General features: G+C 40.9%; 1 protein-coding gene across 3 annotated transcripts in view; it reads left to right on the forward strand.

Moving 5' to 3' along the window:
* FIG4 (FIG4 phosphoinositide 5-phosphatase) overlaps positions 1–23,872 on the forward strand; it is a 450,714-nt gene that overhangs the window by 265,692 nt on the left and 161,150 nt on the right. For all 3 annotated transcript variants that reach the window (XM_044289561.1, XM_044289559.1, XM_044289560.1), the window contains exons 19-20: positions 6,535–6,682; positions 6,781–6,864. In XM_044289561.1, the coding sequence (XP_044145496.1) occupies positions 6,535–6,682; positions 6,781–6,864 (232 nt within the window). The remainder of the gene's footprint in view (positions 1–6,534; positions 6,683–6,780; positions 6,865–23,872) is intronic.

Raw genomic sequence — 23,872 nt, forward strand, 5'->3', positions numbered from 1 at the left:
CATACTAGTATTCAAGTTCCTCATAGTCCCTCAACTGTAATAAAGCCGACCATAAAGCCCCTGTAGTAATAATTCTCTTTATAATGTGTAATAGTAGAAAAATGACCCCCTATAACGTGCGCCAATACATACAAATGCCCTCTTGTGTGGCAGTATAAAAAATTCCTCCTCTTAGTGCCCCCTGCAGAGCCAATGTCCCCATAGTACCCTCATATTGTGTGCAAATGCCCTCTACTGTGTGCCCAAAAAAAGCCTCTTAATGCCCCCATTTGAGCCAAGGTCCCCATAGTGGCCTATATTTTGCTCCAGTATAAAATACTCCTATATTGTGCACCAAAAGTGCACCTGACAATGTGCCAGTATAAAATGCCCCCATAATGTTTTCCAGTATAATGCACCTATATAATGACCCCAATAGTGCTCCTATTCCCCCATTCTCCATAGTAGCCCCCATGTGCTAGTATATAAGATAAGGTCACCATTAGATGCCCCCATAGTGCTTCCCCATTCTCCATAGTGCCCCCATGTGTGCTAGTATATAAGATAGGGCCCCCATAGTGCTCCTTCACCTCCATAGTGCCCACCATGTCTGCCAGTATAATAGATAGAGCCCCAGAAGATGCCCCCATAGTGCTCCTCTCCCCCCTTCTACGTGGAGCCCCCATGTGTGGCAGTATATAAGATAGAGCTCCCATATTTCTCCTCCCCCTCCATAATGCCCCCATGTGTGTCAGTATAGAAGATAGGGCCCAGCATAGTGCTCCTCCCCCTCCATAGTGCCCCCCATGTGTGCCAGTATATCAGATCGGGAACCCCATGTGTGCTAGTAACTAAGATGGGGCCCCCATAGTGCCCCCCATGTGTGCCAGTATATAAAATAGGACCCCAATAGTACTTCCCCCCCTCCATAGTGCGCCCATGTGTGTCAGTATTTAAAATAAGGCCCCCATAGTGCTCCTCCTCTTCCATAGTGCCCTCCATCTGTGCCAGTACATAAGATAGGGCCCCCAGTAGCTGCACCCATGAGTGCCAGATAGGGCCCCTAGCAAAGTGTAAATAAAAAATACACATATACTTACCTCTTTGCCGCTTTCAGTAATGTAATGCAGGCCTCTTTCGGCCTGTGTCCCGCGCTCTACAGCTCAGGCGGCCTCTGATAAGCTACAGGCACTAGGCCTGCAGCCTATGAGAGGTCTTGGGGAGGGAGACACCTCTCCCCTGCCCCGCCGCAGCATCCATCTGTATCACGTACGAAGGACGGCAATACAGATGAATATAGAGAGATGAGCGCTTCCACAATGGAAGTGATCATCTGGCCTTGCCGCCGGTAAGAAGGGGGCCCCTCTGCAGACAAACCGGCTGCACAGGCGATATGTCCGCCCCTGAGTTTACCCGAAGAGCTTCACCCCCTAGTGAAATGTAGGCAGCACATGCCCTCAACAAGTGTCCCTATGTGCATATTCATCATCTTTTATCATAATGGACCTTGGCGTGACCAATTCCCAGATCCACCAATAAATCAGAATCCCAAGATAACCTCGACAAACTTTGCAGACAGTGCCTAACTCTCTTGCACAGAGATTTCCAAACAAGTCATGTTCATTCTATCAGATGAACAAGGTCTTTAACCACCTTGTACAAACATTTTCAGACAAGTCATCAGTTCATTTACAGGTCATAAAAGTTTTATCAGACAAAATGTAGTCCAGATGAACAGAGACTTGGGGAGGATTTATCAAACTGGCCTAAAGTAGAACTGGATTAGTTGCCCATAGCAACCAGATTCCACCTTTCAATAATAGATTAGGCTGGCTCACAGTATATTTGCATACACAAAATGTATTACCCCCATAAATGTATTATAAAAGTATTAAAATATTAATACATGACCTTATTCCATATCAGCATATACAGTACAGACCAAAAGTTTGGACACACCTTCTCATTCAAAGAGTTTTCTTTATTTTCATGACTATGAAAATTGTAGATTCACACTGAAGGCATCAAAACTATGAATTAACACATGTGGAATTATATACATAACAAAAAAGTGTGAAACTGAAAATATGTAATATTCAAGGTTCTTCAAAGTAGCCACCTTTTGCTTTGATTACTGCTTTCCACACTCTTGGCAATCTCTTGATGCGCTTCAAGAGGTAGTCACCTGAAATGGTTTTCACTTCACAGGTGTGCCCTGTCAGGTTTAATAAGTGGGATTTCTTGCCTTATAAATGGGGTTGGGACCATCAGTTGCGTTGTGGAGAAGTCAGGTGGATACACAGCTGATAGTCCTACTGAATAGACTGTTAAAATTTGTATTATAGCAAGAAAAAAGCAGCTAAGTAAAGAAAAACGAGTGACCATCATTACTTTAAAAAATGAAGGTCAGTCAGTCCGAAAAATTGGGAAAACTTTGAAAGTGTCCCCAAGTGCAGTCAGAAAAGCCATCAAGCGCTAAAAAGAAACTGGCTCACATGCGGACCGCCCCAGGAAAGGAAGACCAAGAGTCACCTCTGCTGCGGAGGATAAGTTCCTCCGAGTCACCAGCCTCAGAAATCGCAGGTTAACACAAGCTCAGATTAGAGACCAGGTCAATGCCACACAGAGTTCTAGCAGCAGACACATCTCTAGAACAACTGTTAAGGCCTCTTTCACACTTGCGTTGTCCGGATCCGTAGTGTACTCCACTTGCCGGAATTACACGCCGGATCCGGAAAAACGCAAGTGTACTGAAAGCATTTGAAGACGGATCCGTCTTAAAAATGCTTTCAGTGTTACTATGGCACTCTGGACGCTATTAAAGTCCTGGTTGCCATAGTGGGAGCGGGAGAGCAGTATACTTGCCGTCCGTGCGGCTCCTGGGGCGCTCCAGAGTGACGTCAGAGCTCCCCATGCGCATGGATGACATGCCATGCGATCACGTCATCCATTGCCTGGGGCGCCCTGACGTCACTCTGGAGCGCCCCGGGAGCCGCACGGATGGTAAGTATGCTGCTCCCCCGCTACACTTTACCATGGCTGCCAGGACTTTAGCGTCCCGGCAGCCATGGTAACCACTCTAAAAAAGCTAAACGTTGTATCCGGCAATGCGCCGAAACGACGTTTAGCTTAAGTCCGGATCAATGCCTTTCAATGGGCATTCATTCCGGATCCGGCCTTGCGGCAAGTCTTCAGTTTTTTGGGCCGGAGCAAAAAGCGCAGCATGCTGCGGTATTTTCTTCGGCCAAAAAACGTTCCGTTCCGGAACTGAAGACATCCTGATGCATCCTGAACGGATTTCACTCCATTCAGAATGCATTAGGATAATCCTGATCAGGATTCTTCCGGCATAGAGCCCCGACGACGGAACTCTATGCCGGAAGACAATAACGCAGGTGTGAAAGAGCCATAAGAGGAGACTGTGTGAATCAGGCCTTCATGGTAGAATATCTGCTAGGAAACCACTGCTAAGGACAGGCAATAAGCAGAAGAGACTTGTTTGGGCTAAAGAACACAAGGAATGGACATTAGACCAGTGGAAATCTGTGCTTTGGTCTGATGAGTCCAAATTTGAGATCTTTGGTTCCAACCACCGTGTCGTTGTGCGACGCAGAAAAGGTGAACGGATGGACTCTACATGCCTGGTTCCCACCGTGAAGCATGGAGGAGAAGGTGTGATGGTGTGGGGGTGCTTTGCTGGTGACACTGTTGGGGATTTATTCAAAATTGAAGGCATACTGAACCAGCATGGCTACCACAGCATCTTGCAGCGACATGCTATTCCATCCGGTTTGCATTTAGTTGGACCATCATTTATTTTTCAACAGGACAATGACCCCAAACACACCTCCAGGCTGTGTAAGGGCTATTTGACCATGAAGGAGAGTGATGGGGTGCTGCACCAGATGACCTGGCCTCCACAGTCACCGGACCTGAACCCAATCGAGATGGTTTGGGGTGAGCTGGACCGCAGAGTGAAGGCAAAAGGGCCAACAAGTGCTAAGCATCTCTGGGAACTCCTTCAAGACTGTTGGAAGACCATTTCAGGTGACTACCTCTTGAAGCTCATCAAGAGAATGCCAAGAGTGTGCAAAGCAGTAATCAAAGCAAAAGGTGGCTACTATGAAGAACCTAGAATATGACATATTTTCAGTTGTTTCACAATTTTTTGTTATGTATATAATTCCACATGTGTTAATTCATAGTTTTGATGCCTTCAGTGTGAATCAACAATTTTCATAGTCATGAAAATAAAGAAAACTCTTTGAATGAGAAGGTGTGTCCAAACTTTTGGTCTGTACTGTACATATATAGATAAATATAATGCGGGGCTCACGCATGTATCTATAAAACTGGAGTACTTCAATAAATGTGACCGCTTTGCTTTCAGATATTATACATTTTCTCCCATATACAGAGTAATTTGACAACTTAAGATTATAACAATCGTATAACTATGTGTGATTTTACCGGTAGTTGGAACCTTTGTGGGTCGAAGGAAAATGTCCTTGTTGCGATTTTCAAATGATAGAAAATTTGCGCTCAAACAGCGCTTGCAGATGGTGGATACCTCCCACGTGACAAACCAGGGAAAGAATTTGCTGACCCAGATAGGTGTAATAGAATACGCGACTCACTGTTGTCTGATGTAGCCGGTATAGCAGAGTCCGATTGGCGTGATCGATGTAGCAAAATTAGATTCGATGTAGGAGAGTCAAATCGGTACATAAAATATACCGACACAGGCGGATCGGCTGAGATGGTATTTTAGCCTGGTATCCCTTGGTGACGGTATTGGACTCACCACCCTCGATGTATATAAATTCGATAGAATAAAAATAATCACAAAGTCCTTTTGCGATAATTGGGAGAAACGCACAGAAAGCTGAGTCACATTCATACTAGATGCGTTTCGGGACACAAGTTCCTTCCTCAGTAGTGAAATGCTAAATGCTATTTTTGGTCCGCGCTGAAACAACTTTGATAGAAGCTTGCACAAAACTACTGATTTTTCAGGTGGCTGTTCCACTTGATCTTCTTTTTCCACCTCGTCAGACTCTGAACCAACCAGCAACGAGCATATTCATCATTCCTCCCCAGTATAAAAAAAAATGTGTTATTTTATTGTATATGCGTTGTTGAAAGGGGAAAACTCTGTGAGTATAATAAAGTATACTGAATGCTTTTACCTACGGGTCTGCTCTATGTTGATTTCCTTTAAAGGAACATATGCTGACGTTTGCTGCCGGCTGATTTATATACTGGGGAAGAATGATGAATATGCTCGTTGCTGGTCGGTTCAGAGTCTGAGGGGGTACAGAAAGAAGATCAAGTGAAACAGCCACCTGAAAAATCAGTAGTTTTTGTGTAAGCTTTTATCAAAGTTGTTTCAGCGCAGACCAAAAAAAAAGTCAGGACCTACCTTCCTATTTGGGACTGCAGCTAAAGATCTAGCACAAGAGTAACACCATTTCCTTTATTTTAAAGTCTACTTTACACCAGTTTGATAAATGACTCCATACATCTTCACGCTTCACTGGACCAAGTTTAGGAACTTCATATCTTGATTTATAAAACCTAACCTTCCTGGACATTATCACTGCTCAGAAGTTAAAGAGAACCTGTCATCAACTTTATGCTGCCCATATTAATGGCAACATAAAGTATAGACAGGTGAGTTGATTTCAGGGGTCTGTCATTTAAAAGGTAAGTGGTTGCCGAAAACCAACATCACAATCTTTGCAGACTGGGCCTGGAAAAGAGTCCCGGCCACCTGAGAAGAGTCATGGTTATTCATGAATTCCTGCTCTCCTGCCAATCATCAGCAGATAGGCGGGGAGAGCAGGAGATAAGGAATAACCAGGACTCTTCTCAAGTAGATTGGACTTTATTCAAGGTCTGTGCTGCAATGCTGATGATGCTGGTTCTCAGCAACCACTTACGGTACTTTTAGCTCATGAGTGACACACCACTGAAATCAGCATTTCTGTCACTAATTTATGCTGCCCTCAGTGAGATGAGCAAATTTTGCATATTTTCCATTCAATATTTTTCATTGTAATTGAAATTATAAGACCATGGTTATTTCCAATTGTGCTGTTTTCTCAATTTTACAGTTTGCCTACCATATATTCCTTTGTGCTAATAGTATCATGTCTGTGAAGAATTTGCTTCAATGTATGCAATGTCCTTTTTTTTGGTATTTCCTTTATGCCTCTCTATTGTTTTTAATATAAAATGTCAATAAAAGGAATTTTAAAAGAAAGAATAATAGATTTGTTATTCTGTCAGTCTTTCCAATCCTCCATCGTTATTATAATAAGACTACCCTGCAGAACATGACAATGGGCTGCATTTCAGTTTAGCGATTTGTTTTTACTGCTACAGAAGGTCTGTATATTGTATTCATTTTTGTTGGCATAGTACTGCTAAACTTAAAAAGAAAAACAGCCAAAAATTTTAAAAAATATTTCTTTGAATATTGAGTTTAGAAAATACCCATTTATGATAGAAGTGTCTCTTTAACCTACAGTACAAAATACTTTTTGTTAACAGCGCCCAATAGTGAAAACCTAAAAAAGATGACAATAAAGAAGCATAGCAGGGGCGATGAGGAGATCAATATTTACACAGAATTCTTTCGGCCATACGAACTGAGCAGTTTTGATGACACCTTTTGTTTGTCTATGACAAATTCTGCAAGGTAAATTACATTAACCTTTAGGTTTCATTTAAACAGTAAGAAACATAGATGAAGTCAACAACCATTTAAATTCACTTATATGTCCTTTTCATTTTCAGAGACTTCACGCCAAAAAATGTTGGCATTGATCCAAGTCCATTCACAGTGCGGAAACCAGATGAAACAGGAAAATCTGTTCTGGGGTAAGAGTGGCAATTAAAGGAATATGACTTATGCTAGGTCCACATTAGCATTATGCCTTGTCGGGCTGTCGCCTGGACAAAAAAACGCTCAACATCCCTATCACCATTGGAATACCATTATAGTCAATGGGCATCTCCCGGTGTCCGGCCATGTCCAACAATGTCGGATACAGTGAACTCTGGCAGGTTGTTCTCTGGTACAACAGCCTGCCGGATTTCATAGCACTACTGTGAATGTTCTCCTTAGCTAGAAAAAATGACTGCTTTCTTCCCAAAACAGCACAACATCTGTCCACAGATTATGTGTGGTATTTCAGCTCAGCCCCATTACCTTTCATGGAGCTGAGCTGCAATACAGACACTACCAATGGACAGGTGTGGTGCTTTTAAAAAAATAAAATAAAAAAAATCATGTTTTTCTAACCCTGAATAACACCTTTTAAAATTAAGAACATAAAAGTTAATTAATTTGTTATAGCTCATCAAAACCAAGCATCCTCTGAGAGGCAGTTTTATTCTAAACAATGTTAGCAGATTTCTTTGTGTTTTTTTATGACAATGTCCAGAAAAGAAAAAAAAAAATATCTTAGTTTCCAGGGCATTGTAAGCAGAGGATGGGAGATTTCATGACATCTCCACTTATTTGCTGTCCTAGATAAAATGAGCACAACACTATAGACTCTGAAAAGGTTCTTTGTGCATCTCCCCTGTGCTCCATCACATTTCTTTATCAATTGACTCCCATTTATTGCGGCTACCAAAGCGAGCTCACTGTCTTTACTGATAATACAGGAAGGGATTGGAGTTTTTAAAAATGGCTACAACATTTAAAAATAATCTTTCTTCTTTTGCGGACTTACCTTTAAGTAAAATGTACATCTAATATATGATTATATTACATTTAATTCATCATTAAACTTGTGAGACATGTATTTATACAGGCTAGAAACAAAATATACTATATACACTTTTACATATCCGTCAACTAAGGGTACTTTCACACTAGCATTTTTCTTTTCCAGGTATTGAATTCCGTCACAGGGGCTCAATGCCGGGAAAAAACTAATCAGTTTTATCCTAATGCATTCTGAATGGAGAGCATTCTGTTCAGTAGACATCAGGATGCATCAGTTCAGTCCCTCTTACGTTTTTTGGTCCAGAGAAAATACTGCAGCATACTGTATTTTTCTCTCCGGCCAAAAATCCTGAACACTTGCCGGCATTAATTTCCATTGAAATGTATTAGTGCCGGATCCTGCATTAAAATTGCTGCATTGACGGATCAGTTTTTAAGGATTACACCAGAGAGACGAATCCAGTGTTTCAATGCATTTTTTAGACGGATCCGCATCCGGAGGATCCCTCTACAAATGCTATCCGTTTGCGCACGTGTGAAAATACCCTTACATTAGAGTCAGTGATACTCATTGGCAATGACAGCAGTTTTTCCAGATATAACAATATATCTAAAACCAGACACCACCAAATCCAGGTCAGACTGTCTGGATTTGGTGGTAAACAACATCTGGCTTTTTCCCCTCCAAAACATGGTCGTCTTTGAACTGTATGGCAGCTGTGGAAAAATACCAGCTTCTCATTCAAAGTCCTAACAGTCTCTCAGGTGTTCATCAACCCTTTCCACAGAGCCTTGCAAATACAGTTATAATTAACAGGATATATATCACAACATATAAAATGCAGTTAAACGGTGCATGTTAACTCTTTCAAGTGAAATAAAGTAAGAAGTTTATAACATTGCCTATGGGAACTAGGCAAGTGTCCACAAATGTCCAAACGTCAAATACCCCCACTTCAGCGCACTACATTGGAATTTGAACAGGGTATTTTTGCTATAACCTTACATTCACAGCCTGAGTTCTCATTGGTATTCTGTATCCATTTTTTCTGTGTCCATTTTTTCTACATTGAACAATTATATAAACGCAAAACTTTCGGTTTTGCTCCCATTCTGCATGAGCTGAACTCAAAGATCTGAAACATTTTCTACATACACAAAAGACCCATTAATCTCTAATATTTTTCACAATTCTGTCTAAAACTGTAAGTGAGCACTTCTCCTTTGCCGAGATATTCTATCCCACCTCACAGGTGTGGCATATTAAAGTGCTGATTAGACAACATGAATATTGCACAGGCGTGCCTTCTACTGCCCACAATAAAAGACCACTCTGGAATGTGAACAGTTTTACTTTACTGGGGGAAGGGGGTCAGAAAACCAGTCAGTATCTGGTGTGGCCACCATTTGCCTCACTCAGTGCAACACATTTCCGTTGCATAGAGTTGATCAGGTTGTTGATTGTGGCCTGTGGCATGTTGGTCCACATTCATTGCACAGGCAACAGCTCTGGTAGACATTCCTGCAGTCAGCATGCCAATTGCACGCTCCCTCAAACGTTGCGACATCTGTGGCATTGTGCTGTGTGATCAAACTTCACATTTCAGAGTTGTCTTTTATTGTGGGCAGTCTAAGGCACACCTGTGCAATATTCATGCTGTCTAATCAGCACCTTGATATGCCACACCTGTGAGGTGGGATGGATTATCTCGGCAAAGGAGAAGTGCTCACTAACACAGTTTTAGACAGATTTGTGAACAATATTTGAGAGTAATGGGTGTTTTGTGTATGTAGAAAATGTTTCAGATCTTTGAGTTCAGCTCATGCAAAATGGGAGCAAAACCTGAAGTGTTGGGTTTATATTTTTGTTCAGTGTAGTTAACACTTTAAATGGATCCTAAACACAGATAATATGTAACGGAAACATTGACACTGACTACTTTTTGCCAGAACTCCTGATTTTGACTTAGAAAATACTGATGAAATCTGTATGAATGACACCCCTGTTTCCTGAAGCCTACAGTCAAAACTAAAGGCACAGAATGACTCTTTTAAAACCTCTAGAACAGTTCAACTAGGATGTCAAAGAACAAGGGTCAATGAGGGAAGGAAATGTACAAGTGGTATAATGTTAACTATAAATAAGAAATATCAAAGGCACTTACCTCTTAGGGCAGTCTTTTGGATAATCATATATCATTCAGATGATTAACTAAATTGTTCTCTGTATCATTTTGGGAACAAACTGGAGTCGTCTTTGCTTATTTAATATACCTGGACTTTGTCACTGCACACTAATGACCTAGTAATAACCTAACAAATAAAACATTATTTTGATAGTTATGGTAGGATTTAGGATTTTATTTGCGGTTTTAGTGTGCAAAGCATAAATGACAAGACTGTACCATTACACAAATTGTGTTCATATCTTAAATCCAGATAAAATGTCTCGAGAAACCCATATAAGTGAGCACTGTATCTTTCCTGTATTGATGATTAATTAACTTGAAAGAGAAAAGCTCCCCCACACAAGCTCTCACTGTTGGCCATTGACCTGAAGAAAGCTTCTGCAGTACCTTTTCTTACTCCCACACTCCATTCTGTTTCTCTCCCACAGTTTTCTTTCCAGAAATTGTCTATCATTTAGTATGTATGTTGTGACTTTTTTTTATTAATCATGTAGCTCTTTTATCATCTATATTACAGATTTACATGTGCAATGCCGCACACGTGCCTTTTACCAATTGAGATGGGTATCTAATAGTTATATTAACCCTTGTTTGTTGGAGCCCCACATTGTTCAGGCTTGATAAAGCAAGGTGATATATCTAATAAAGATCCTAATTTGTACTCCCAATTCTGCATTACTTGCATAGGGTTGTGCTGGGTATCTAACTTTTTTGATACCTAATTGATACTTTTTCACATGAATGGATACAATAGCGGGATTTGCTTGTTTTCGATTCTAGGCTGCGCTACTCCGCAGCGCAGTATCTTTTCTCATTAGAGAACATGGCACTCAGCACGCGACATCAGCCTCATCAGCCGCATGGTTGAGAAGAACGGAGGGAGTTCCTTCATCCCCTTTACTGCCACCAATAAAAACACTTAGGGGGGCTCTGCACCACCAATGAAACTGCTGATAATCAAAGTCAGAGGAGGGAGGTAATGAAGGGTGCGCTTCCGTTACGGAGGCATCACGAACGAGTACCCATGACGATTCAGTAGTAGCAGCACCGTTCCCTCCTGACTGTCCCCAAACATAAGCAGCTCAGGCTCCACAGTGTGTGGTGCAGCAGCAGTGTGATGATCAGGTATCCTAAAATCCAGAGCCAGACTGTATACAAATGATTAGCCTTCCTGAAAATAAAAGCAGACAATAACATATGTACCAGACAGCCAGCAACATTAGGGTTAATGTAACTAACCATAATCTTGCCACTGCCATGTTATAAACATGATGGGGGTCATTTATTTTTAATGTGAGGCACATACTTTTCTCAATTTTTCCCCATGTGTCTCACATTAGTAAGTGACCCCCAAGTACCTCCTCAAATAATGGGCAACATGGGGTTAATGCAAGTTACAGAATACAGATATGGTCACTTACTACTTGTGCCTCACATTAACCCCATCATGTATCACCTAGTGTACACCAGTTTAGTGCCACAACACTTAGGGTTCAGGCACACAGACGTATTATTTTTTCCGCACCCGATCCACATTCTTGGAGGGTCAGAGACAAACCTATTCACTTCAATTCAATGGGGCCGCAAAAGATGCGGACAGCTCTCCGACTGTTTATTTTGCGTGGTATTGAATAGTATTGAGAATTGCAAAACTTTTTTATGGTATCGAAATTGAATCAAAATTTTGGTATTGCGACTACCTTAGGACTATTTCAAAGCTGCTTGAAACTGTTATTTTATTTGCAAAACTGCAAACGAGTATAATGGTTGCACAGTTTTGCTATTAAAACAGTTGTTTTGTGGCAAAATCATGCATCAACCTAGAGGTTATGTGATTGATGTAAAAAATGAAAATCAGAGAACATATATTGCATAACATTTTCTTTCTTACAAAGCTAGAACCAGCCTTGCGCCACACACGGATCCAGAGATCTCCATATTAATTGTTCCAACTGTTCTATTCGATTCATTGAAAGGGGTTGTCTGGGAAATAATGAGGACCCCCACCGATCAGCTGTTTCAGGGAGCCGTGATGCTCAACGGAGCTTTGGTTAGTGCCACAGACTCCCGGCAGCTTAACAAGCACAGTGCCGTACGTGTCAGAGTGATTGTGCTTGGTATTGCAGCTCAGCCCCAATTAACTTCAATAGGGCTGAGCTTCAACTAGGCCACCTGACTGAGGTACGGTGATCCTGAGGATAAGTCATCAATATCTTTTTCCAGATAACCCCCTTAAGGCTGGCAGCTCAGGGGGCGTGTCCTTTTTGCTGCAGCTTTCTCCCTATTACAGGTCAGCTAGAATTGACTTTCGCTGTAGCTCCTTCCCTGTAACTGCTACAGCTTTTCACAGAACATGTGGCTGGTGACAGTTGAAGATTTCAGCTGAGCATATGCGACCACCTCACTGAAGTGGACCAGAAATAAGGAAAAGAAACGGCACGTGGCTCTACAAATACATTTTATTGAATAGCTCAATGTCTATACAAAAATTTTTATTATGTGCAATTACAAAAGTGTTCAGATCCAGGTGCTGGTTTGAAAAATATAGAATGTTTTTTGTGACACAACCCCTGTTAACAGTCAGTTTAAAAATCACAATGGTGTACACTGCTGCAGTTTTTGGCTAAATTGCATCTGCATCAGTGCAATTCTGTGTGGTCCTACCATTAAAAGCTTTTACATTATTGATCTCATTAATAATTAAGCTTAAAACTAAAGTGAAATTTAGTTCAGCACCCAAAAAATCTACTCATATTCCCTATCAGATTGGAACAGTTTCATTGGAGTCCAGAAGAAATGGGACTACTTAAAAGTGGCACTATTGAAGGCAACAGAAAATTGCATTAGACTTGTCAGTAAAAGCAAAAAAAGGAAGAGACCACTGTGGTACTCAGCAGAAGTGGCCAAAATCCTTAAAAACAAAAAGATAGCATTTAGGAATTATAAAAAAACTAAAAACGAGGATGACAGGCAAATTTATAAGATTAGGCAGAGAGAGGCCAAACAAGTTATAAGGGCTTCTAAAGCACAGGCAGAAGAGAAATTAGCTCAATCAGGGAAAAAAGACGATAAGGCATTCTTCAGATACATAAATGAAAAAAGGAAACTAAAACAAGGAATTACAAAATTAAAAACAAAAGAAGGAAGGTATATGGAAGAAGATAAAGAACTAGCTGACTGCCTCAATGAATACTTCTGTTCAGTTTTTACAAAGGAAAATGAAGGAAAAAGGACCTCAGTTAGGAAACAAGACTAATGAATCTTTTGATGCATGTGTCTTTACAGAGGAAGAGGTTCTAAGCCAGCTGTCTAAAATGAATACAAATAAGGCTACTTTCACACTAGCGTTCGTCGGTCTGCTCGTGAGCTCCGTTTGAAGGGGCTAACGAGCGGACCCGAACGCAGCCGTCCAGCCCTGATGCAGTCTGAATGGAGCGGATCCGCTCAGACTGCATCAGTCTGGCGGCGTTCAGCCTCCGCTCCGCTCGCCTCCGCACGGACAGGCGGACAGCTGAACGCTGCTTGCAGCGTTCGGGTGTCCGCCTGGCCGTGCGGATCCGTGCGGATCCGTCCAGACTTACAATGTAAGTCAATGGGGACGGATCCGTTTGAAGATGCCACAATGTGGCTCAATCTTCAAGCGGATCCGTCCCCCATTGACTTTACATTGAAAGTCTGGACGGATCCGTCCGAGGCTATTTTCACACTTAGCTTTTTTTTTTGCCATTTTAATGCAGACGGATCCGTTCTGAACGGAGCCTCCGTCTGCATTATTATGAGCGGATCCGTTCAGAACGGATCCGCCCGAACGCTAGTGTGAAAGTAGCCTTAGTCACAGGGGCCTGATGGGATACATACACCCAAAACTATTAAAAGAGCTCAGCGGTAAACTAGCAAAACCATTAACAGATTTATTTAACCAATCACTGGCAACAGGAGTCATCCCAGAAGATTGGAAATCAGCAAATGTTGTGCCCATTCGCAAGAAAGGTAGTAGGGAGGAATCTGGCAACTATAGGCCAGTAAGCCGGACATCAATAGTGGGGAAATTAATGGAAACCATACTTGAGGAGAGGATTATGGAACATCTAAAATCCCATGGATTGAAAGATAAAAAACAGCATGGGTTTACTTCTGGGAGATCATGTCAAACTAGTCTTATTGATTTTTTTGATTGGGTGACTAAAATAAGAGATGGCGGAGGTGCAGTAGACATCTCTTATCTAGACTATAGTAAGGCTTTTGATACTGTCCCACATAGAAGGCTTATCAATATATTGCAGTCTTTGGGCTTGGACTCCCATATTGTTGAATGGATTAGGCAGTGGCTGAGGGACAGACAACAGAGGTTTGTAGTCAATGGAGTATATTCAGACCATGGTCATGTTACCAGTGGGGTACCTCAGAGATCTGTTCTGGGACCCATATTGTTTAATATCTTTATCAGCGAAATTGCAGAAGGCCTCGATGGTAAGGTGTGTCTTTTTGCTGATGACACAAAGATTTGTAACAGAGTTGATGTTCCTGGAGGGATACACCAAATGGGAAAAGGATTTAGGAAAACTAGAGGAATGGTCAGAAATATGGCAACTAAAATTTAATGTTGATAAGTGGAAGATAATGCACCTGGGGCGTAAAAACCCAAGAGCAGAATATAAAACGAGTGATACAGTCCTAACCTCAGTATCTGAGGAAAGGGATTTAGTGGTCATTATTTCAGACGACTTAAAGGTAGGCAGACAATGTGATAGAACAGCAGGAAATTCTAGCAGAATGCTTGGGTGTATAGGGAGAGGCATTACCAGTAGAAAGAGGGAGGTGCTCATGCCGCTCTACAGAGCACTAGTGAGACCTCATTTGGAGTATTGTGCTCAGTACTGGAGACCATATCTCCAGAAGGATATTAATACTTTGGAGAGAGTTCAGAGAAGAGCTACTAAACTGGTACATGGATAAAACTTACCAGGAAAGATTAAAGGACCTTAACATGTATAGCTTGGAAGAAAGGCGAGACAGAGGGGATATGATAGAAACTTTTAAATACATAAAGGGAATCAACAAGGTAAAAGAGGAGAGAATATTTAAAAGAAGAAAAACTGCTACAAGAGGACATAGTTTTAAATTAGAGGGACAAAAGTTTAAAAGTAATATCAGGAAGTATTACTTTACTGAGAGAGTAGTGGATGCATGGAATAGCCTTCCTGCAGAAGTGGTAGCTGCAAATACAGTGGAGGAGTTTAAGCATGCATGGGATAGGCATAAGGCCATCCTTCATATAAGATAGGGCCAAGGGCTATTCATAGTATTCAGTATATTGGGCAGACTAGATGGACCAAATGGTTCTTATCTGCCGACACATTCCATGTAAAAACTGAACAGAAGTATTCATTGAGGCAGTCAGCTAGTTCTTTATCTTCTTCCATATACCTTCCTTCTTTTGTTTTTAATTTGGTAATTCCTTGTTTTAGTTTCCTTTTTTTTATTTATGTATCTGAAGAAAGTATTATTGCCTTTTTTCACTGACTGAGCTAATTTCTCTTCTGCCTGTGCTTTAGAAGCTCTTGGCCTCTCTCTGCCTAATCTTATAAATTTGCCTGTCATCCTCCTTTTTTTTTTTTTTATAATTCCTAAATGCTATCTTTTTGTTATTAATAATTTTGGCCATTTCTGCTGAGTACCGCAGTGGTCTTTTCCTTTTGTTGCTTTTACTGACAAACCTAATGCAATTATCTATTGCCTTCAATAGTGCCACTTTTAAGTAGTTACATTTCTACTGGACTCCATTGAAACTGTTCCAAATTGATAGGGACTCGTATACCTCTAATCTAATTTTAGAAAAGTTAGTTTTTCTAAAATCTAAAACTTTTGTTTTTGTGTGGTGTGAGTCACTGTACTTATAGTACACCACACTGACTGATGATCACTTGATCCCAAGCTTTCTCCTACAGTAATAGATACCAAATTCCCATTCCCATTTGTGAATACTAAATCTAAAATGGCCTCCTTCCGGGTTGGCTCCTCCACTACTTGCTGTAGACATAATCCCAGTAGGAAATTTAGAATATCTGTACTCCTGGCAGAACTAGTTATTTAGTTTTTCCAGTTTACATCATGAAGATTAAAGAGTCCCATAATGATAACTTCCCCTTTCAATGTCATTTTAGCTATTTCCTCAACTAGTAGATCATCTAATTCTTTGACTTGGCTAGGTGGTCTATATATCACACCTACACGAGTTACCTTATGATTATCAAGCTGCAACGTAACCCAAACTAACTCTAAATTGGTCTCGCTAACTTGTATTAAATTAGATTTTATGCTATCTTTCACATACACGGCCACCCTCCCCCTTTTTTGCCTTCTCTGTCTTTCCTATATAGAGAGAACCGTGGTATTGTTATATCCCAGTCATTACTCCCATTGAACCATGTCTCAGTACCAGCCACTAAATCTATATTCTCATATGCCATTATAGACTCAAGTTCATTGATCTTTTTCCCTAAACTGCAAGCATTTGTAGACAAGACTCTGAGCTTGTCATTTCTTAACCTATGTGCTACTGGCATCTTCTGGCATTGTCACGGGGGGCGAGCGGCAGTCGGACTGCTGGATTATCACTCTTTTGCCCCCCTTTCTTAGTTTAAATGCTCCTTAGCAAATACTTTGAACTGTTCACTGAGGACATTCGTTCCCTTGGGAGAAAGATGCAAACCATTTGTCTTGTACAGTTCTTTTCCATTCCAACGGGAGCTAACATGAGACACAAAGCCAAACCCTTGGTTCCGACACCATTCACCAAGCCATACAATGAATTCCTTAATGCGCATCTTCCTGTCATGCTGAAGGTTATGCACATGCAAAACTGCATAAACTATATGCACATGACATTATAGTTTATGTGGATTTTCGCTGCCTTTCCACTACTAACCTTATGGCCACATTTACAGTTGTATATTTTAGTCATTATTTTGTTAAGTACTTGTAAGCCAAAACTAAGAGTGAAACCTACAGAGAAAGTATAATAGAGTTGCACCTATTCCATCTTTTAGATCCTCTCCTGGTTTTATCTTATAAATACCGAGGCAAAATGCATCTGTGTGAAATCAACTTTACTTAAAAGTACCTGTCACCACAAAATGCAGTGCAATCTGCAGGCAGCATGTTATAGAGCAGGAGGTGCTGAGCAGATTGATATATAAGGTTGTGGGAAAGCATTTAGTAAAACTTGTATTTTATACATTTAAATCTAAGTTTTTACTGATTTTAGTTGTACATGGGTAAGGTCTGATCAGTGATAGCATTCTCTGTGTAAGTGTATATACAGAGATAGCTGTCAGTCACTGATAGTTGTATACAGGGGAGGTGTAATCAGTGATAGCATTTGTCTGTGTAAGGGCTCATGCACAAGAATGTATTTTCTTTCAGTTTCCGTTAAAAAAAAATGGTGGACCGTATGCAGAAACATTCACTTTAAAGGGTCCGCCAAAACAACGGAAGGTACTCAGTGTGCATTCAGTTAACGTATTTCCGTTTCACAAAAAAGTAGTGCATGTCCTGTTGTCTGCAAATCACAGTCCGAGGCCCCATTCAAGTCAATGGGTGCGCAAAAAATACGGAACACAATACAGAACACATCCATATGTCATCCGTATTTTGCGGATCCATACTGTAGAAATGCTATGTCCAGCTGATATTGCTCATTTGTTTGTTGATTAATAAGTTACTGTTTCCGTTTCTGATCCGCAAAAAACGGATTGCATACTGAAACCATACAAATATGTTTTGTGGAATAACTGAACGGAAGAGGACTTGAATCAGAGAAAAAAAAACAGCCTCAGCTGTAGCTGTACACGGAGGAGGTGTTATCAGTGACTGAAAGTATTCTCTATGTAAGCCTGTATACATAGATAGCTGTCAGTCACCAATAGGGGGGCAGTCCTAATTGCAGAAATATAAATGTGTAAATGACATACATTTTTTGACACAAAACTGTATATATCTGCCCCGCTCCTCCTGCTCTATAACATGGTGCCTGCAGATTGCATTTAGTAGTAACAAGTCCTCCATAAAGTATTGTTTCAAGCATGTCATAGTACAAATATTGTGGTATGGTTTCTGAGTGCAGTTGCTAGTGCTTTTTTTTTTTTTTTTTAAAGAGTTAAATGCTCATAGTTTACTTATAGCTTGGCTTAATTTTATTTATTTGACATAGTATATTTAGTCGAATAAACTATGCCGTTGTATTTCAAAGAAAGTGATTACAATCAGCTACAGCAGGTTACTGTGAACAGTTAATCAAATTGAAGATGAAATGATCTCCAAAATTCATAAAGTTAAAGATGAAATACACTGATATTGCTTAAATATTGAAAAGGTGTATTTGGTGTTGTACAATTTTAGAGTGAAAAAAGGAAAGGAGTACCTTGCAAAAGTATGGGAACCCAAGCAGATTTGAGCGCTCCGATAAGTTTGACCGAGGTCTCAGACCTTAAATAGCCTGTTAGGGTTAAAGGATAACTGTCATATTTAGACCCTAATTTCAATTTTCAGATATGTAGTTACTAATAACATGATATTCCAGAATCAGTTACTATTAGACTGACTTGCCCCATATTTAATAAGATTCAGCCCTTAGCAACCAGTCTGCATAAAACTGCAATTTCACTATTCAGTTAAGATGGCCACCAATGCCCTCACCCTGAGGCTTATCCCGCCTGCCCTCACTAGCCAGTAACAATAGCCCCCCAAAAGTGTCAGTAACCAGAGCCCTTCCCCCTAAAGGGTTAATCTCCTGCAGCACAAAGAGGTCCTCTTACCACATGTTGCTTTCATTTATACACTGAGCAGACGGCAGATCTCCCTTCCGTGGTCTGCGCTGCTTCAACTCTACTTCTCCAGCTCTGCTGAGTGAGGGAGCGTCTGCCAAGTGCAGGGACAGGGAGAAGTGCACACAGCCCAGGCACTGTTATCAGCTACTGGGGAGGACCTGGCTTTAATCATTTTACTTACAGTCCCTGGCTGTCAGTAATGTGACCTTTGCACGCAGCTTGCTTCTGCGTGCTCCGTCTAAGACTGACTATGCCTAGCAACCCTATTTTAAACACAGGTCAAAGATGGCAGTACAGGGAACAAAAACGTGGAATTATGGGGTAATTGAATACACAGTTAAATGTTGAAATAGGGCCACCAAGGTGATATTAATCACCACAATCCAATACTCCCAAAAATATATATACAACAGTTATCCTTTAAGGCTTGTTCATAAATCTCAAAGCTTTATAAATATCAATACTCTAACCTTGTCCCCAAAAACAGCAGCCATCGGTTCTTCTAAACAACTGCTTAACACTCTGAAAATGAAAATGGTTGAGGCCCACAAATCAGGAGAAGGCTACAAGAGGATATCAAAGCGTCTTCAGGTTGCCAGTTCCTCAGTTTAAAATGTTATTAAGAAAGTGCACTTAACAGGAACAGTGGAGAGGAGAAGGCCTGGAAGACCATGATAAATGACAGCTGCTTGTAGAATTGTTTGACTGGTAAATCAGAACCCCACTTGACTGAAAAAGGCCTTCAGGATGTTTTAGCAGACTGTGGAGTTGTGGTACATTGTTACACTGTTCAGCAACATCTAAACAAACCTGATGCATTTTGGTAACAGGTCCTGTGGACCAATGAGGTTGAAATAGAACTCTTTGGCCACTAATAGCAAAGGTATGTTTGAGAAAAGGGCACGGAATTTCATGAAAAAAAACCTCTCCAACCATTAAGTATGGGGATGGATCAATCGTGCGTTGGGGTTGTTAAAGCCAATGGCACAGGGATCATTTCATTTGTAGAGGGAAGAATGGATTCAATTAAATTTCTGCAAATTTTGGAAGCAAACATCAGCTGTAAAAAATATATAACTGAAGGTAAAAAGAGGATGGCTTCTACAAATGGATAATGAGCCTAAACACACCTCAAAATCCACAGTTCCCCTCCCTCAAAAGGTGCAATCTGAAAATTTTACCATGGCCTTTACAGTCCGCTGACCTAATCATAATTGAAAATCTGTGGATAGACATAAAATGGGCAGTGTGTGTAAGATGGCCCAGGAATCTCTCAGAACTGGAAGACTTTTGCAATGAAGACTGGATGAAAATCCCTCAAACTAGAATTGAAAGATTCTTGGCTGGCTACAAAAAGCATTTACAAGCAGTGATACTCTCCAAACGGGGTGCTACTAGGCACTAACCATGCAGAGTGCCCAATTGCTTGGGGCCCTTTTCCTTTTTTTTTTTTTGAAAATGTAAAAGATGGAAATACATATTTTCTTTTTCTTTTTTAAACAATATGTCATGTATAACTGTATGCCTTTTGGATATCATTTCATCTTCAACTTGCTTAACTTTTCACTGGTAGTAATTTTGACCAGGGGTGCCCAAACTTTTTGTGTGCCACTGTATCCGACGACTATGCTGAGTACATTTCACATGGCTCTTTCCAAGACATAAGGACAGTCAGTACTGAAACCTATATTCTCATAAGTCTATGTTGCTTTGGTTTAACTTTGCTTTGGGGCCTTACAAGTCAATATTATTATGTAGAGCAACATTGTGAATATGTATTACCATATGCAGAGTTTCCTGAAGCCTTGTTTGTATATGCATAATTTGTTAGCTTTCACATGTACGTTAAGTGCAAGGTTATTTTTCTTTCATGCAATTACAGAGAGCTAGATTATTTCACAGAAAAATGACTTGGTTACTTGGAATATAAGCTTTCAGAATCAGTTCTGGTTCTTTGATTTATTGTAAAAACAAGCTTATGTATTCTGAATTGTTTCTTTATAGCAAATCATGTTTAAAAGTGAGTATGCTGATAAGCATGGTGCAATTTCTAGCTTGATTTAGTGTATAATTGCTGATGGATAGGATAGCATAAAGGGGTTACTTTTGGGGGATTTACACAGTAGGGGAACCTCAGGGTCTCGTCAAATATGTCATGGCACCTGAAAAGCATTCCAGTGAAATCTGCTCTACAAAAGCCAACTGGCTCCCCTTTCCTTGTAGTGTGCTCATACAGGAGTTTATGATGACATACATATGATGCGTAAAATTGATTAAAATGGAAATTCTGTAAAAAAGTTACATTTTGGAGCCGGAGAGGCTCATTGCCTAAGAGAGTAATAAAAAACTCTAACATGTTCAATTGTATAAATGGTAAAAAGCTTAAAAAGGGGGATGAGGGAGGAGTTGTGGAGAGTGATGAGGAGAAAATTGATTTATTAACAATTTTTTTCTCCTCCTCCATATTCACTGAGGTAAATGAAGTGTCATGTAAAATGCAGAGTGCCAAAGTAAACCCATTAAGTGTTGCTTGTTTGACCCAGCATGAAGTGCAATGCTGTCTTAAACATTAAAACAGAAAAATCAACAGGTCCATGTGGCATGCATCCCCATATCCTAAGGGAATTAAAGTGTTAGATCAGCCTCCATGCCACAGAGCAAATAAAATTTAAAAAAATCAACTTGCCTCTCCTGCTCTAGACACGATGGGCTCCCAGGATCCAGCTCCCTCTCTTCTGCCGCCGGCTGTGCTGTAAACCGACACACACAGCAAGCGAGCTGCATTCACCACTTCCCAGTCCTCCTGTACTAATGAGTGCTTTTATAATGGAAGCGCTTATTAGTATTCACCCCATAAGACGCAGTGACATTTTCCCCCTACTTTTGGGGGGGTGGGGGAGTGTCTTATAGGGCATAAAATACAGTATGTAAATTACCTTTAAGACAGAAGAGCTCAATTTGCTGTTACTGATGGATCTGGGTAGGTTGGAGACTTGGGCAGAAAAGTGGCAGATGAGGTTTAAAGGGAACCTGTCACCTCCCAAAACCATCCCAAGTCGCCAGCAGTACCTGCGTGTAGCGAACAGTGTATTTCTGATTATGCCTTTCTTTCTGAAGGCAGATGCAGCAAAAGTACTTAAAACTTTGTTTTATCCCCTGTTGGCGCGCTTCTCCACACATGCTTGAATTCAAGGAGGCAGCGGCCTCCTTGATTCAAGTCACGATAACTACACCCCCTTCGCTTATGAGCGAAAGTTAGGCTGCCTTTGCCGAACAGCCGGCTGTCAGTCACAGAGAAGGGGGCGTGGTTACCGTGACTTGAAGCAAGGAGGGCGCTGCATCTTTGACTTCAAGCATGTGTGGAGAAGCGCGCCGGCAGGTGATAAAACGTTTGCAGTACTTTTTCTGCATTTGCCTTCAGGAAGAAAGGCATCATCAGAAACACGCTGCTGGCGACTTGGGATGGTTTTGGAAGGTGACAGGTTCCCTTTAAGGCTCATGCACAAATTTGCGGATCCGCAAAACACATATACTGGCCGTGTACATTCCACATTTTGCGGAACAGAACGTCCAGCCCATGATAGAACTGTCCAATCCTTGTTCATAATGCAGACAAGAATAGGACTTGTTCTATAATTGCAAAAAAAGTATGTGAACCCTTTGGAATGATATGGATTTCTGCACAAATTGGTCATAAAATGTGATCTGATCTTAATCTAAGTCACAACAATAGACAATCACAGTCTGCTTAAACTAATAACACACAACAAATTAAATGTTACCATATTTCTATTGAACACACCATGTAAACATTCACAGTGCAGGTGGAAAAAGTATGTGAACCCCTAGACTAATGACATCTCCAAGAGCTAATTGGAGTGAGGTGTCAGCCAACTGGAGTCCAATCAATGAGATGAGATTGGAGGTGTTGGTTACAGCTCCCCTGCCCTCTAAAAAACACACACCAGTTCTGGGTTTGCTTTTCACAAGAAGCATTGCTTGATGTGAATGATGCCTTGCACAAAAGAGCTCTTAGAATACCTACAATTAAGAATTGTTGACTTGCATAAAGCTGGAAAGGGTGATAAAAGTATCTCCAAAAGCCTTGCTGTTCATCAGTCCACGGTAAGACAAATTGTCTATAAATGGAGAAAGTTCAGCACGACTACTACTCTCCTTAGGAGTGGCCGTCCTGTAAAGATGACTGCAAGAGCACAGCGCAGACTGCTCAATGAGGTGAAAAAGAATCCTAGAGTGTCAGCTAAAGACTTACAAAAGTCTTTGGCATATGCTAACATCCCTGTTAGCGAATCTACGATATGTAAAACATTAAACAAGAATGGAATTCATGGGAGGATACCACAGAGGAAGCCACTGCTGTCCAAAAAAACATTGCTGCACATTTACAGTTTGCACAAGAGCACCTGGATGTTCCATAGCAGTACTGGCAAAATATTCTGTGGACAGATGAAACCAAAGTTGAGTTGTTTGGAAGAAACACACAACACTATGTGTGGAGAAAAAGAGGCACAGCACACCAATATCAAATCCTCATCCCAACTGTGAAGAATGGTGGTGGGGGCATCATGGTTTGGGGCTGCTTTGCTGCGTCAGGGCCTGGACGGATTGCTATCATCGAAGGAAAAATGGATTCCCAAGTTTATCAAGACATTTTGCAGGAGAACTTAAGGCTCTCTGTCCACCAGCTGAAGCTCAACAGAAGATGGGTCGTGCAACAGGACAACGACCTAAAGCATAGAAGTAAATCAACAGAATGGCTTAAACAGAAGAAAATACACCTTCTGGAGTGGCCCAGTCAGAGTCCTGACCTCAACCCGATTGAGATGCTGTGGCATGACCTCAAGAAAGCGATTCACACCAGACATCCCAAAAATATTGCTGAACTGAAACCGTTCTGTAAAGAGGAATGGTCAAGAATTACTCCTGACCGTTATGTACATCTGATCTGCAACTACAGGGAACGTTTGGTTGAAGTTATTGCTGCCAAAGGAGGTTCAACCAGTTATTAAATCCAAGGGTTCACATACTTTTTCCACTTGCCCTGTAAATGTTTACATGGTGGGTTCGAAAAAAACATGGTAACATTTAATTCTTTGTGTTATTAGTTTAAGCAA

The sequence above is a fragment of the Bufo gargarizans genome, chromosome 4 (assembly GCF_014858855.1).
Source record: "Bufo gargarizans isolate SCDJY-AF-19 chromosome 4, ASM1485885v1, whole genome shotgun sequence".
Lineage (NCBI taxonomy): Eukaryota > Metazoa > Chordata > Amphibia > Anura > Bufonidae > Bufo > Bufo gargarizans.